General features: G+C 41.1%; 1 protein-coding gene across 2 annotated transcripts in view; it reads right to left on the minus strand.

Annotated features, from left to right (window-relative positions):
• LOC126281503 (synaptotagmin-10-like) overlaps window positions 1-16,436 on the minus strand; it is an 865,953-nt gene that overhangs the window by 596,130 nt on the left and 253,387 nt on the right. For both annotated transcript variants that reach the window (XM_049980517.1, XM_049980518.1), the window contains exon 2: window positions 2,444-2,697. In XM_049980517.1, the coding sequence (XP_049836474.1) occupies window positions 2,444-2,697 (254 nt within the window). The remainder of the gene's footprint in view (window positions 1-2,443; window positions 2,698-16,436) is intronic.

A 16,436-nucleotide genomic window follows, 5' to 3' on the forward strand; every position in this document is an offset into this window, starting at 1 on the left:
TTGACTGTGTCAATCATGACACTAGTAATACTATATACGAACATTACAGGTCTGTTCTTCCTAGTCGTACGCATTAACTCACATTTTCCAACATATAGAGCTAGCTGCCATTCATCACACAAACTATCTCAATCGTCCCTTTATCTTCCCACAGTTACTCAAATTCACATAATGAATCGCCCAGAGCCAAATCATAATTTAGAACTTTCGGACTTTTTGGAAAAACTAGAAGCTGATTCATCATATAGTGTTGTCCGCCCCTGGTAGCCGAGTGGTCAGTGGGACGAAATGTAATACCTAGCGGTCCGGGTTCGATTCCCGGCTGGGTCAGAGATTTTCTCCGCTCAGGGACTGGGCGTTGTGTTGTCCTTATCATCATAATTTCATCCCCACCGACAAGCAAGTCGCCGAAGTGGCGTGAGCTCGAAAGACTTGTACCATGCGATCGGTCTACCCGAAGGGAGGCCATAGCCACACGGCATTACCATGTCTAGTGTTGAAGACGGCAGTTCAAATCCTCATCCACGCATCGATATTCGTAGTCCGTGTGCTTTTCCTAAAAGCAATTTGAGGTAGTTCCTTCGGTAAGGATAACGTCACATTCCCTCTCCATTCTTTCGTAATGAGCCAGTCACTACGGGACGTTTGAGTTAATTTTCCTTTGTGACTTAGTAGAGAATATACAATACTGGCCATTAAAATTGATACACCAGGTAGAAGTGCACATGATAAACGGGTATTCATTGGACAGATATATTATACTAGAACTGACATGTGATTACATTTTCACGCAACTTGGGTGCATAGATACTGCGAAATCAGTACCCAGAACAACCACCTCTGGCCGTAATAACGGCCTTGGTACGCCTGGGCATTGGTCAAACAGAGCTTGGATGGCGTGTACAGGTACAGCTGCACATGCAGCTTCAACACGATACCACAGTTCATCAACAGTAGTGACTGTCGTATTGTGACGAGCCAGTTGCTCGGCCACCATTGACCTGACGTTTTCAATTGGTGAGAGATCTGGATAATGTGCTGGCCAGGGCAGCAGTCGAACATTTTCTGTATCCAGAAAGACCCGTACATGACCTGCAACATGCGGTCGTGTATTATCCTGCTGAAATGTAGGATTTCCCAGGAATCGAATCAAGGGTAGAACCACGGGTCGTAACACATCTTAAATGTAACGTCCATTGTTCAAAGTGCCGTCAGTGTGAACAAGAGGTGACCGAGACGTGTAATGAATGGCACCCCATACCATCTGGACGGGTGATACGCCAGTATGGCGATGACGAATACACGCTTCCAATGTGAGTTCACCGCTATGTCGCCAAACACGGATGCGACCATCATGATGCTGTAAGCAGAACCTGAATTCATCCGAAAAAATGACGTTTTGCCATTCGTGCAACCAGATTCGTCATTGAGAACACCATCGCAGGCGTTCCTGTCTGCGATGCTGCGTCAATGGTAACCGCAGCCATGGTCTCCGAGCTGCTAGTCCACGCTGCTGCAAATGTCGTCGAACTGTTCGTGCAGATGGTTGTTGTCTTGTAAACTTCCCCATTTGTTAACTCAGGGATCGAGACGTGGCTGCAGGATCCGTTACAGCCATGCGGATAATTTGCCTGTCTTCTCGACTACTAGTGATACGAGGCCGTTGGAATCCAGCACGGCGTTCCGTATTACCATCCTGAACCCACCGATTCCATATTGCGCTAACAGTCATTGAATCTCGACCAACGCGAGCAGCAATATCGCGATACGCTAAACCACAATCGCGATAGGCCACAATCCGACCTTTATCAAAGTCGGAAACGTGATGGTACGCATTTCTCCTGCTTACACCAGGCATCACAAGCTCTGAGGCAACGCCGGTCAACTGCTGTTTGTGTATGAGAAATCGGTTGAAAACTTTCCTCATATCAGCACGTTGTAGGTATCGCCACCGGCGCTAACCTTGTGTGAATGCTCTGAAAAGCTAATGATTTGCATATCACAGGATCTTCTTCCTGTCGGTTAAATTTCGCTTCTGTAGCACATCATCTTGGTGGTGTAGCACTTTTAATGGCCAGTAGTGCTTTTATTTATTGCAGATTTAATGACTTGTTACCTGCTGTTTTAAAAGAGGTCGTGTGTATTTCAGTTTCCGATGGTCATCCTTTTTATAGTTTTTTGTTTGTTTTGGTTTTATCTTTAACATTTGACAAAGGCTAATATTAAAAAAAAATATAGTAATTTGAAGTTGAAATAAAAATAAAATTTTGTTGTTTTAAGAAGAATATAGTATGATGATAGGACAGAGGAGAAATTTGTTAGTGCAGCTACCGATTGTGACTGGCGGTGAATACCTCGGAACAGTTTCTTCGAGTTTCTGACCGCCAGTCACGACAAAGTAGTTGACTCGCTAGGGAGTGAGGAGAGTGCGAGCGGACCTGACCTTCTTGGGGTCCTTGGGGTCCTGGACGTACTCGGAGCGCGGCGGCTCGGGCTGCAGCTCGGGCAGCGAGTGCGAGATGCGGATGGCGGCGGCCGCCTGGCGGCCCAGGAAGCCGGCGCCGCCGTCGTCGCCGCGCGCCTTCGAGCGCAGCCAGCGCCAGGTGGCGGCACAGTGGTACGATACGGCGGCCAGCAGCACCAGCGCCATCGCGCCCACGGCGCCCACCGCCGCCACCCCAAGCCACGAGAAGCCGCCTGCCGGCAGCCAGAGGACGGGAACCGGCGCTCAGTCGCTTGTCCACACCACAACACGTCTTATTATTCACTACTTTTAGGGTTCAGTGCCTTAATCTCTAAAAACAAAACCCTTATACACTGAAGGGACAAAGAAACTGGTATAAGCATGCATACTCAAATACAGAGATATGTAAACTAGCAGAATACGGCGCTGCGGTCGGCAACGCCTCTATAAGCCAACAAGTGTCGCCTACTACTGCTACAATGGCAGGTTATCAAGATTTAAGTGAGTACGAACGCGGTGTTATAATCGGCGCACGAGCGATGGTACACAGAATCTCTAAAACATAGCGACGAAGTAGGGATTCTCCCATACGATCATTTCACGACTGTACCGTGAGTATCAGGAATGCGGTAAAACATCAAATCTCCAAAATTGCAGCGTCTGGAAAAAGATCCTGAAGAGTGGATCTATCGACAACTTGAAGAGAATTTTGGTCTGAGAAGAGAGAAAATTATACAACAGCAACAAAATTTGAAACTTCCTGGCAGATTAAAACAGTTTTAATCTGCCAGGGAGTTTCATATCAGCGCACACTCCGCTGCAGAGTGAAAATCTCATTCTTGAAACAGCCCCCAGGCTGTGGCTAAGCCATGTCTCCGCAGTATCCTTTCTTTCAGGAGTGTCAGTTCTGCAAGGTTCGCAGGAGAGCTTCTGTAAAGTTTGGAAGGTAGGAGACGAGATACTGGCAGAAATAAAGCTGTAAGAACAGGGCATGAGTTGTGGTTGGGTAGCTCAGTTGGTAGAGCACTTCCCCGCGTAAGGCAAAGGCCCAAATTCGAGTCTCGGTCCGGCACACAGTTTTAATCTGCCAGGAAGTTTCATATCAGCGCACACTCCGCTGCAGAGTGATAATCTCATTCTAGCATCAAATTTTGCTAAGAAATAATTCTATTGCCAACATTGCTGGCGATCAGATATAGACAAATCAAACTACCATTAGGAAATGCTGGCAGGATATGGAACCGCCAAAAAAGGTAAAGGCGAAAGGAAAGGAGAAAAGACATCATAACAGATAAATGGTGTACTTCCGTTTGTTCAGACGGATTGTTTTTTTCGATTTTGTAAACAATATAGCGGCTATCGGTCGTCTTCTTCAGCTGCGAGTTGTACTATTGTTTGTACTCGCTGCCTGGACTCCAATCAGCCAGTGAACTGTTCTTGCTCTCACACCGCCACTTATAGTTGTTTAAGAATTCAACTATTCGCGTACTTTACACCATTTGATGCTCCTGTCGTTTTATATAGAACTAAAGGCGTCAGCAACTCTAACAAATAGAGACCGAGGTTGTGGTCCGGTACTCAATTTATTAAAGTCTCACCGGCCCCCAACCACATCCATCAGAGCTCGAAAACGCTGAGAGAATATGCGTTTTAAGGAAAGGGCTCTGAAAAACAGAACTGCGCCACCTGACGTACTGAGCGTCGGGAGTCGAATTTACAGGCAGCTGAATAGCGGTGCGAAACCAACAACAGTTAACAGTCTCGCTGGACTGCAGGCAGCGAGCATACGCAACAACACGACTCGCAGCACCTGAACAGAGCGGCTGGGTTGGTCGTTCAAATACTGTGCAGAAAATGGAAAACAAGTCGGATGGAAAGTTAGAAAGACATAATCAATCCATCACACCAAGAAAACCTGAGATGCGACATCATAGCAGATGACAAAATGTTTGGAGAAAGGTTTTGTCCGCAGCTCGTGGTCGTGGGGTAGCGTTCTTGCTTCGCACGCCCGGGTTCCCGGGTTCCATTACCGGCGGAGTCAGGCATTTTTTCTGCCTCGTGATGACTGGGTGTTGTGTGATGTCCTTAGGTTAGTTAGGTTTCAGTAGTTCTAAGTTCTGATGACCATAGATGTTAAGTCCCATAGTGCTCAGAGCCATTTTTTGAGAAAGGGTTTGTTACAGAAATTGCTTTACTAATATTTTATGGACGGGGTCCATTTGCCTGCAGGCCCGCTTGTCTAATAATAGTTTTATTTAAAAGTTGTTTTGTTCTAGCTGTATAGTGTACATGTACGAACTCCTAGCTACTAGTTTGATATTCGTGCGTCATATCGGAAAGCAGGTACCAACTATTTTGTTTGTAACGCACGTCCAGCTTATCTGTATTAGTTTTATTACTAGTTTCACTCTGAATAGGCTTACACAATAGATTTTATATTTTGGATGTCTTAATATTATATTTGTGTTTTAAGTTACCAATATTAAGCCATTAAAGTTAACAATGAGGGCGCACATAGGTTCACACTACGAGCATCTCTTTGGGCCTGTTCAGTTGACGAGTTATTCCGTAACTTATTCTGTAGCGTATATACGTTATATAACAGTTAGTTTGATTTGTGGCTTAATTAACTTGTATTATACCAACTCCTTTTTAGGGCTGTCTGTCTCAATCGTTAAAAATGGAATTCTTATAAGATCATTTTGTTGTCCGTCTGTCTGTCTGTCCTACAATTAAGACCACTTTGTCTCATGAGTGGGTAGAGGTATGAAATAGAAATTTACGTAACATACTAAAGTTTCTGGTCACTTGAAGTTGTAAAAAACTTAAGCTTGTAATGCAAATAAATCAAAAGATAGGGCCATTTTTTATAGTCGAAAGCTTGTAACACCTATTTTCAACCTATTTTGTATCTGTTTCGAAATGTCTATATCATTTTGTAGTGTTGATTATAAAGAATGTAGTATCTATCATGGAAATGTTTTGACTATGTATGCATTATTTAGCTATGTGGACTTTTGAACGATGTTGTTTAAAAAGTGCTTGTGAATTTAAATAACTACTAGTATTATTGTCATATAATGTACTATAAATGACTTGGTTCGTAGTTAGCGAACGTAGTGTTGAATGTAAAAGATGTGGGGAAGCCCCGCAGCTACGGAAATAGCCTGGCGGAGTGGAAAAGGTGTAGTTGGCGCGCAAGTCGCAACTCGTCCTTTCTGGCGGGTAAGGAGTCTGGGCTGAGCCGTGCTGTGGTTAACACCTCGTTAGCAGTAGCGGACCATTGTGGTTCATATTCTTGGAGTTTTTAGGCCACAAGAGCTTAAGAGCAGTATTTATGGGCCTCAGATGCTGTATTTTGTGATAATATTATCATGGCACGGTTTTTTGGCCTTACAAAATTATAATTCCGACTCCAAGAAGATCTATAAAACGCCGAGATCAACAGTACTGCCATGACTGCATCGCGGCCATGTTAGCAGCTATTACAAGTTAAGCCATCAGTACCACCAGCCTTCCACGAAATTGTTTATATTTGGCACTCTGTAAATGGAGCAGGTATTTGTGAAATGTGGTTGATTGTAATAATAGTCGTGGTGTTGCTAAAAATTCTAGCTTACAACCGTGATTATCCCAAATCACAAACCTGGACAGGAATCCTATCCTAGTAAATTTAATTCCGGGTGTCCTAATCTATTATGAGAAAGCGACTGAACTTGAATTTATTGCTCTGTTGCCATTTGCACAGCTAGTTATATTTTTGAGTAGGTCAAGAGACTGCTTATCAAATCACATTTGTTATTTAAAGATTTATAGTTACTTGTGCTTTGCTTAGTTAATAATTAAGGGTAAGAGTGCTTACCATTTCTCATACATACTGCAGTTTTATTAATGAGCATGGTTCTTCAAACCATGGAAGTTTAATGGCTGTCATATACAAGGCTATGTAGTTAATGAAGAAATGCAAAGGCTATCTATTCTAATGCAAGTTGGTTAATTCACAGACATAGAGAGCCTGTACTAAGCACTGATGTTATAGAGTGTGATCATTAGCAGACCCCCTTATTTAAATTCAGACTCCTTTCAAGCCTTACACTATTCGCTATTGCTACTATTTAATGTGATTTTATAAACTGTTGTTCTTATTTCATTTAAGGCACGTCTTGTTGAGAGGCATATGTTGCTGTTTACTATCTCATTGGTCATTTGTTTGCAATAATTACTAGTTACTGGCACATTTATTTGCAAGTTATGTCACTGTGTGAACAAATATAAAGAAAGAGTTTAATATGTGCGTCAAGGATATTCCTCTATTCCACTTCGTAATTGAAAACGGAAGCCACTTGTGTACGTTTACCTCACCCCTCATGGTAATGTACATGTGCGTCAGTGAAAAAGACCAATAAAAAGGTGTTAGCATGTGGACGTAATGTGCTGTTCCAGTCTCTTCTGTACCTAAGGTCCATCACCGTTCCCTTTGGATCTCTATGTAATTCGGTGCTCTCCGATACACACGATCGAACAGCGGAGGAGTGGTACTCAAGCGTCAACTTTAGGTTACAATATCTCCGGATGTAATTAACATTTTACAATGCAACAAACGGCACTGATTACGTATTTGTTTATATGTTCAGATGTGCTAACAAAACTAACGGGGTTCCATTAAAAAAACGTAGGTTTGTGTTAAAAAAACAATCTTCCGTGCATTTTTTTATGGTTTGTATAAACCAATTACACTAGCCCCTCTCCTCACGTTCGGTCTGTGGAATCGATTCGTCAGTATTTGATGTGGTTTACGAAATACATCCAGCGGTAACGTTAGGTGACTCACCCTGTGTATTAGAATTAATTTTTACAAGATCGTCATTGTGTTCCCCTAAGTCAGTTTGTCTGCTCTGTGTAATAACAGCGGAATTCCGATGTGCAAGGCAGACTCTGTTTTCAAAATATTTTATTCACAATATTAGGTTACACGTGGTGACTGGGAAAAGGGCCGACAGGCGATGAACCTTTTTAAATCTTCTACACACTAGCCGCATGTGTCTTGCGTATCCACTAAACACCACAGAGCCAATCGCAATTAGAGAAATAGTAATCTAGTAAATAGGTCTAGGGCAGTAGTCTAGACACATGGCGTTTTGCCAGGATGGTGGTTTCGGCTTCTCCATCAACAGCCGACCGCGAATGACAAATTGTGGTCTGTAGTGTAGTTCTCGTGTCAGCAGCTTGTCAAAATAGTGAACGGAACGAACACACAGCAAGGGGTACTGAAGAACAGTGCGGCGAGTCTATACCACAAGCGGTAACTACTGGATTGTCAGATCCATGCCATTGCTAGATCGGTGCATTAACAAGCTTCGCTGTTTAGAGAACGTATAGGTGTTTTTACACGTGAACACAGTACAAACCGCAATTTATTACTAGCGGTCGGCTGTTGATGGAGAAGCCGAAACCGCCATCCTGGCAAAACGCCATATCTGATCAACCCAAGAAGAAAGTTATGCAACTTTACAGTATTAGATTACAAGATTAACGCTGAACATGGAGAACAGCACATAGTTTAAATTTTTTTATGTAATGCTAAGAAGTACAGTCGTAAAACTACCCTACACTACTGTACATTATCATTAGTGTAGGCTACCACAGTTATTTTAGTAGCATTAGTGAATTAAGATCGCAATCGCGTTTTATGTACGTTACGTGTATTGTATACCTGCGGGGCAGTACCTCGTTTCAATTGCTTTGTTGATGTATGTGATCAGTGTCTTATTAGATTCGCCTAGAAACCGGAAACTGTAAACCGTCTAGAACAAAGTGAGGATATATAAAGAGCAAGAAAAACGTACGGAACATTTTTGTTCCAAACAGTCCTGTCTGTTACTTAAAAATCGCCACTCTCAAGTACGTTTGAGTAATGTCAAAACAGTCTGTAGTGAATAAAAATTCATAATTATAAGCAGCTATTTTGGTACATATTTGTAATGATCATGTCATTATCATAAATGTATTATGCTGATAGCCTTACAGAAGGAAAGAAAAGAAACATGTTTGTCTGTTAGCAGGGTAACGATAATGAAATGCTATTGTTGTGATTCCTAAGACTTCACCTTTTTTTGCTTACCAGCTAACATATAATTTCTGAAGTTAATTCTATTACTCTGTTAAAGTTCCTTATAGCTGTCTGTTATCTTAACTGGTGCGCGAATTTGATGGTTTAAATTACATGTGTTATCATGTTCACGTCACATACCGCTCTTATATTTCTCTTCATTCTTTCGAGGACTACTACAGTGTTTGCAAAATAAAATGGGCTGGAAAATGTTTTAGTTACCTTAAGATAGGCGACTCAACCTATATCTCCTTCCTAGGGTGTAGAAGATGTGAGCTGGATATTCTATCTTAAGGCCCATGAAATATTTTCCATGTCAGTTTTATTTTGCCCACAGTGTAGTACTGTTTATATTGCACAAGACAACAAACTTCCCCGTTTGAATACACAAAAAACTCTTTCAATAAATCACTGGGGTGGAGCAGATCTCTCAGTAACGTTCTTCCCGAACTTATGACTGGCCCGTTTAGAAGGCCCTACACTCGCTCGTTTGGTCTGGGCCACTCAGAGAGTCTGCAAGTCTGAGAAAATTCTGTTAACCGCTATGGGGCGTTAGATATTGAAACACACTAGCGATTGTGTAAGCTTTCACTGAAATCAAGTCAATTTCAGAGACTGAAAACAATGCGTCATTATCGCTCCACACAATTTGTTATACTGGATACTAACCGGAATTGACCCAAGTGGCTCTACTGCTCGAAAAATGTTGTACTTAACGTGCCTGGCTCAAAATATAATTTTTTTCGCTTTGTTTCTGTTGTATGCTATGTTCCTTCATCATACCCAATATGGAAACAATAATGTTTTCTCGTCAGTGTTAACTATGTATTTAAAGGTCGCTACTACAGCATATTTAACTACGAGGGTCGTTTGAAAAGTCCGTGCAAAAACAAGAACTACCTACATGTTTGGGGGAACCTTTTTTATTTTTCGACATAGTCTCCTTTTAGACTTATACGCTGTTCTGATTTGCTGATCCCTCCCGAATAATTGGAATTGACCAAGTCTGCAATATAGCTATTAGTTGCTGCGATCACCTCCTCGTTTGAATAAAATCTTTGTCCCGCCAGATATTTCTTCAAATTGGGGAACAAATAATAGTCCAAGGGAGCCAAGTCTGGAGAACAGGGGGGAATGTAAAACGAGTTGGAATCCTATTTCCATTAATTTTTCGACCACAACTGCTGGAGTGTGTGCTGGTGCATTGTCGTGATGGAAAAGGAGTTTTTTGCAGTCCAACCGCCGGCGTTTTTCTTGCAGCTCGGTTTTGAAACGATCAAATAACTATGAATAATATGTACTTGTGATAGTTTTACCTTTTCCCAAATAGTTCATGAGGATTAACCCTTGCGAATCCCAAAAGACAGTCGCCGGCCAAAGAAATGGTCTTCACCTTTTTTGGTGCAGATTCTCCCTTGGTAACCCATTGTTTAGATTGTTCTTTTGTCTGAGGAGTATAGTAATGTACCCATGTTTCATCCACAATGACGAAACGGCGCTTAAAGTCTTGCAGATTCTTCTTGAACAGCTGCAAACCATCCTTGCAACACCTCACACGTTTTTGGTCAAGCGTAAGCAGTCTCGGAACCCGACTTGCGGATAGCTTTCTCATGTCCAAATATTTATGCAAACTACTATGCACCAGTTTATTCGAGATTCCCACAGCACTAAAAGTCTCACGCACCTTAAATCTTCTGTCATCCATCACCATATCATGGATTTTATCAACGATTTCCGGAAGAGTAACCTCCACAGGGCGTTCAGAACGTTCAGCATCACTTATGCCCATATGGCCCCACCGAAAATTTTGAAACCACTTATAAACTGTTCTAATCGAAGGTGCGGAGTCACCGCAATGTTTATCAAGCTTCTATTTAGTCTCCTGACGAGTTTTGCCTTTCATAAAATAATGTTTAATCACCACACGAAATTCTTTTTCGTCCATTTTTTGACAATCACTCGACTCTTTTGATTCACACGAATGCCAAACACAAAGAAATAGACCAATATGGCTGAAACTTGGTGTAAGTTCTTTCCAAAGATGCTATTAGCTAAAAATGACCTCGATACGCGCCGCGGTGCCATCTCTTAAGACTTTTCACGGACTTTTCACACGCCCATCGCATACGGGGCGATCAAAAAGTGTCTTTTAGAAGGCTGTACAGTCCAAAATCCATACCCGAATCAGGCAAAATAGCCGTGAGCACTGAGGCGATCATTTCAGCGATGCAACAGTTTGAAGATAGCCGTTTGGTAAAACACCGTGTCACTCTGCGTGAAGAAGTCTGTAACGGCCTGCTACTCATCATCGTCACACGGGAGTCATTGACCCTTCAAGCCCTTTTTTTATTGACCGAAGGCGTGATAACCGCATGGTGCGAGATCAGGAGTACAGGGTGTGCGCTTGAGTGTCTTTCACGTGAGTGTCGTAACTTCTGCGTAAAGATATTTTCGATATGGGGACTTGCGTTATCATGAAGCAGCAGCAGTCCTTGGTGCACGGAACGTGGCGGACCATTTTCGACAGACATGTTGCCACATACACATTCTTCATTATCTGATGGGTGTCTACCAGCGTTCGTCCTTCCGCAGGTAAGAAAAGAATAGCAGCACGCATTTGGTAGTAACATCACTGTAGTACACGTGTCGCATATACTGCAAACACGTTGGAAACACACGAATGCTACATTGAGCCCTTGTCTACATGTCTCTTTGTTACTTTAAGGGTTGTAAATTTTGAGCAGGGCCGTCAAATAATGACTGAAAGAAAGATCGTCGCTTGTGGGGTACAGGGGGTTGTGTTTGCTGATAGAGGAGATGTTCGCCAGGTTCCAGCGTAGGAATGAAACATTGGCCAGCAAACACTGAGCTGGGATAACTGCTCCGTTCCAAGAGGTCCAGTAAACGAGGCCTCTATGAAAAGTACACACGACGATTTTGCAATTGTGGAATTGCAGAAGACGCAAGTCCCACTGCATCAACGCAGCGAATCTCTTAATGCAGTGTCTATACTCTGCAGGTCAAGTTGGGGTTTGACTGGCAGTTCTAAACTACAAGCATTGAAAGTTACTGAAAAGTCTAACGTAATCGACTGAAAATCCATTTATGCGACCGCTTTTTGATGTAGCGCCCTTTCTGTTCATTGCTGGATAACTACAACCACCCCAAAAGTAACTCTGTTTATTGAAAATTAATTGAACAGCACAATCTATCTTATGTTACAAGGATTAAGAGCATATTTCATTAGCTGTGATTTAATATATTAACATGATCGAAATTAAAGTAGTACCTTTTTAGTATGTATAGCCACTTAGGTGGTAGATGTATATTTTTTTGAAAGTGGACATGTAGTACTATCTATGATACTTTTTGTGAACAATAAACATATATAACGAATTTGCGACTTCTGATGATTGAGGGGACTGCTGCAATCAGAAATGGGGTATGAGTCTTAGACACTAATCATTTTATAAGCATTATTCGCATCGGAGTAACACATTTGCAGCACGGCACGTCATTACTCCTATGGATCATTATTTTTTCATTGGGAAAGCCATTTGCTAATGGTGGTTCTGAAAATGATATGACGCCTAAAGAGGAAAACATTATTATCTGAAGTTTCTTATTGTCTTTTAAGCACTTAGCTGAGTTTCGAATGAAGATGCAGCTGTGAAACTTATTTCATCAGAGAGGACATTAAAATTTCTTTTCTTTCTCGTTAATTTTTTCCCATTTAGAAATGGTTTTTTTCCTCTTTTAGAAGACGGAAACATTTTAATTTATTCACCATGCAAATAGCGAAATTTTCATTTGACTATAAACAACGTTTTAAGCGTAGTAGGGAAGATTTAATTTTGTCAGGACCTGTTACATCTAATTTACCTCACGAAGAAGTATTCCTTTTTCTTACTAATACATTTTACAGAGGAAAACAGATGAAGGAAAAGTGCTGGCACTAAATAATAGGATTTTTTAAAAAAAAGTCATACCGGAGATGCTCGGCAACGAATGCGTAACTGGAGAGTGAAGGGACGGACGGGCTATAAGGAAAGTTATGAAGGCCAGAAAAAAAAAGAAAAAAAAATCGATGGGCTATAAGGCGAGATGGGGAAAAAAAATAAAAATAAAAAACAAATGGTAAAGTGCCGAACTACGGATCGAAAAATCTCGAGTTTGATCCTCGGTGAGTCCTAGGAGGTTTGTCTGTAACTTTTCACTTCTTCCTCTCTGACTATGTATGTTGTGAAAAATAACGAGCTGGGTTGTAGTTCGGAGTCTTGTCTAGTAGACCGCTGTGGTGTTCAATCTTCGAACTGATGACAGCTTTACCTTATCCCTCTGCTCTGCTTCAGGATATATACAGGGTGAATCACGTATAACTTGTATCGCAAATATTACAGAAATGGAAAATGCTATTGATGTGTGGTTTTCACAGGATGGATTGGTAGTCGGGGGCTCGTACTGTTCGCCATTATATAGATTTTAATAATACATAGAAAGTGTAATTTTCCTGCAGACATATACTTTTAAATGGAACAATGCCTATTGACATTAAAAAACAAAAATCAGCATAAATTAGAATGTCTTTGATGCTTGTTGCAGGAGTCCATTGCGAGTCGTTTACAAGATATCGTATTCTGCAACGTTCCCGCATCGATACTTCTTTATAACGTTCCAACTGCGTGGTCTTTTGCTACGATGTTTTATGTTAGCTTACAGTGTGCTTGTGTTTTCCTTGAGTACATTGCGACTTCTTAGTCAGTTAGTGTGTGACAGTCCATGCAATAGATCGTGAGTGGACGATGGGATTTACCACTGGATAAAAAACAGGCATGCTCATGGCTAGTGGAGAGTGTAGGATGAACGCAGTTCGTTCTTTTACGATGCATGCGGGAAGATATTTCAATAGACGTAAGCCATCTCAACAGTTATTATCAGCTTCTTCTGCCACTGACGCGTAGGTGATAATGTAACACCTGGACAACGTAACAGAAGGAAACAAGTGACAACAGAAGAGGCGGAGATGATTATGAAAATCGTGTTGATTTCTGAACATGGGCATTAAGACAGGATACTCCCACTGTATCATGTATCTTTACTGTTGAAGCCACATTTTACAATCATTGGCAGGTAAATTGCAGAAACATGCACTGCTGGTCAGCTGACAATCCCCGTTGGCTTCATCATATGGAACGTCAGCGTCCATGGAGTGTAGACTTTTGGTGTGGGATAGTGAACCATCACCTCAAGGCCCGTTTGTCACAGATGGAACAATGAAACGTGAACAACTATCGCAGCCTCCTAACAGACCATCTTCCAAGTATTCTAGAATATGTGTCTCTGCAGACTATGAGGAACCTGTGGTACCAACGTGGTGGTTGTCCAACCAACCAAGTACTGCACCATGTCTTCACGAATTGTTTCCAAATCATTGGACTGGACACAGAGGACCTGTACCTTGGCAGGATTGTTCCCCGGATTTGACGCCTGTAGATATTTTTCTCAGGAGAAAGCTGGAAGATGGTGTCTACAAGGACATAAGAACTACATCCGATGATATGCAACGGCGCATTACTACTGCCTGCACGAACATCTCCGCTGAAATGATAGCACGTGTGCAACAGTCGTTCCATACCTGACCGGAAGTGCATTGCCGCTGCTAGTGATCATTTTGAACACAGCCTGTAATGGTTACTTGTCTCGTTACAGCTCAGAATCCACATAACTAGCATATGCACTTGTGCTGTTCTTTATTATGTACTAGCACACGTATTTTAGAAGTGTCGGTGGGAGAACTGATCAAAATACGATATCCCGTAAACGTCTCGCACTACAACTCTGCAAACAAACACTACTGACATTTTCTAATTTGCCCTTCATTTAGTGTGTTAATGTCAAAGGGCAATGTTCTATTTAAAAAGCTTATGTTTACACGACAAATAGACTTTCCAAATATTATTACAGTCTGTTTATTGCCAGACAATATGAACCTGTGACAATCAATCTACCCTGTGAATACCACACATGAATAGAAATTTCCATTTCCACAATATTTGCGATGCAAATTTTAAGCGAATCGCTCTGTATACTAGTAACGTGTCTTGTTGCAGTTATAAAGAATTTAAAATATTAAAATTGTTGAAATAAGATTCCCAAATCAGATTTTCTTTATTTTTCGGGTAGCACTGTATTTTCAGTCTTCGTGAATTTGTGTAACCTAAGATTTAAGTAATTTTGCCAGAAAGTCTGGTAATTTTGTTGATTATATTAGGCATAAAATGGAACAGCGTTAATTGAACAGGTACCCTTCCGCTGCAAAATTGTGAGCAGATAGGAAGCATCTTGACAGATACAGGGATTTGCGACCATAAGGTCGACATAGCGAGACTATACCGTAACATTCAAATCCACCAAAACTAGACTTAGAATATATCGATTTAAAATAGCAGATAATTTGTCCGACGCCTTTCTAATCTACAGTCTCCAATCCTCCCGAACTAACTCTGTAAGTGTAGGCCAGATGTGGCTTAGACTCAAAGAAGTGGTATCAATAACAACTGAGAGATTTGCACGAAATAAATTAATAAGTGGTGGAACTAATCTACCATGGTACATAAAACAGGCCAGAACACTATTGCAGAAGAAACAAAGAAGTATGCAAAATTGAAAAGAACACAAAATGCCCAAGATTGGTGAAGTTTTATAGGAATTCGCACGTTAACGCGGATTTCAATGGGAGGTGCTTTTAGCAGTTTCGGCAACGAAACTCTGTCTCGAAACCTGGCAGAAAATCCAAAGAGATTCGCCACTAAAGCGGAGTTACTAAACACGATTTTCCTAAATTACTTCGATAAGTAACACGGAGTAAATATTCCATAATTCGAATAAATAACTGCTCCCAACACAAATCGCTTGGAAGCAGATGCTCTCGGTGTAGCGATGCTACTCAATTCGTTTAATAGAGAGAAGGCTTCGAATCTACATAATATACCAATTAGAATCCCTTCAGAGTATGATAATATAATAACTCCATACTTGGTAACCATATACAATCGCTCACTCGAAGAAAGATCCGTATCTAAAAACTGGAAAGTTCCCAGGTCAACACCAATACTTAAGAAAGGAAATAAGAATAATCCACTGAATTACAGACCTATATACTGACGTCAATTTGAAGTAGGATTTTGAAACATATACTGTGTTCAAACATTGTGAATTACACTGAAGAAAATTATTTATTGACACATAGCATAGACGCAGAAAATATTGTACTTTTGCAACACAACTAGCTTTTGTTCTCACGAGTTAACGATTACTTTCGACAAGAGTTTTCAAATTGATCCCATAGTTCTACATTTCCAGCGGGCTTTGAATACCGTTCCTGACAACAGACTTCTAATGTAATTGGATGCCTATGGAGTGTCGTCTCAGCTGTACGACTGGATTCGTTGATCGTAGTAACTGATGGAAAGTTGTCGAGTAAAACAGAAGTGATATATGGTGTTTCCAAGGGAAATAATATGGCCTTCTGGTGTTCTTAATGTATATAAATAATTTAGGAGACAATCTGAGAAGTCATCATAGATTGTTATCAGACGATGATGTCATTTACCATCTAGTAATGTCATCAGAAGATTAAAACCAATTGCAAAATGATGTAAGACACGATATCTGTATGGTGCTTGAAGTGCCAAGTGGCTGTAAATAATGAAAAGTGTGACGTCATCCACATGAATACTAAAAATAATCTGTTAAATACCGTTTATACGACAGATCATAAAAATCTAAATGCTCTAAATTCAACTAAATACTTAGAGATTACAATTATGAATAACTTACACTCCTGGAAATGGAAAAAAGAAC

The sequence above is a fragment of the Schistocerca gregaria genome, chromosome 7 (genome assembly GCF_023897955.1).
Source record: "Schistocerca gregaria isolate iqSchGreg1 chromosome 7, iqSchGreg1.2, whole genome shotgun sequence".
Classification (NCBI taxonomy): Eukaryota; Metazoa; Arthropoda; class Insecta; order Orthoptera; family Acrididae; genus Schistocerca; species Schistocerca gregaria.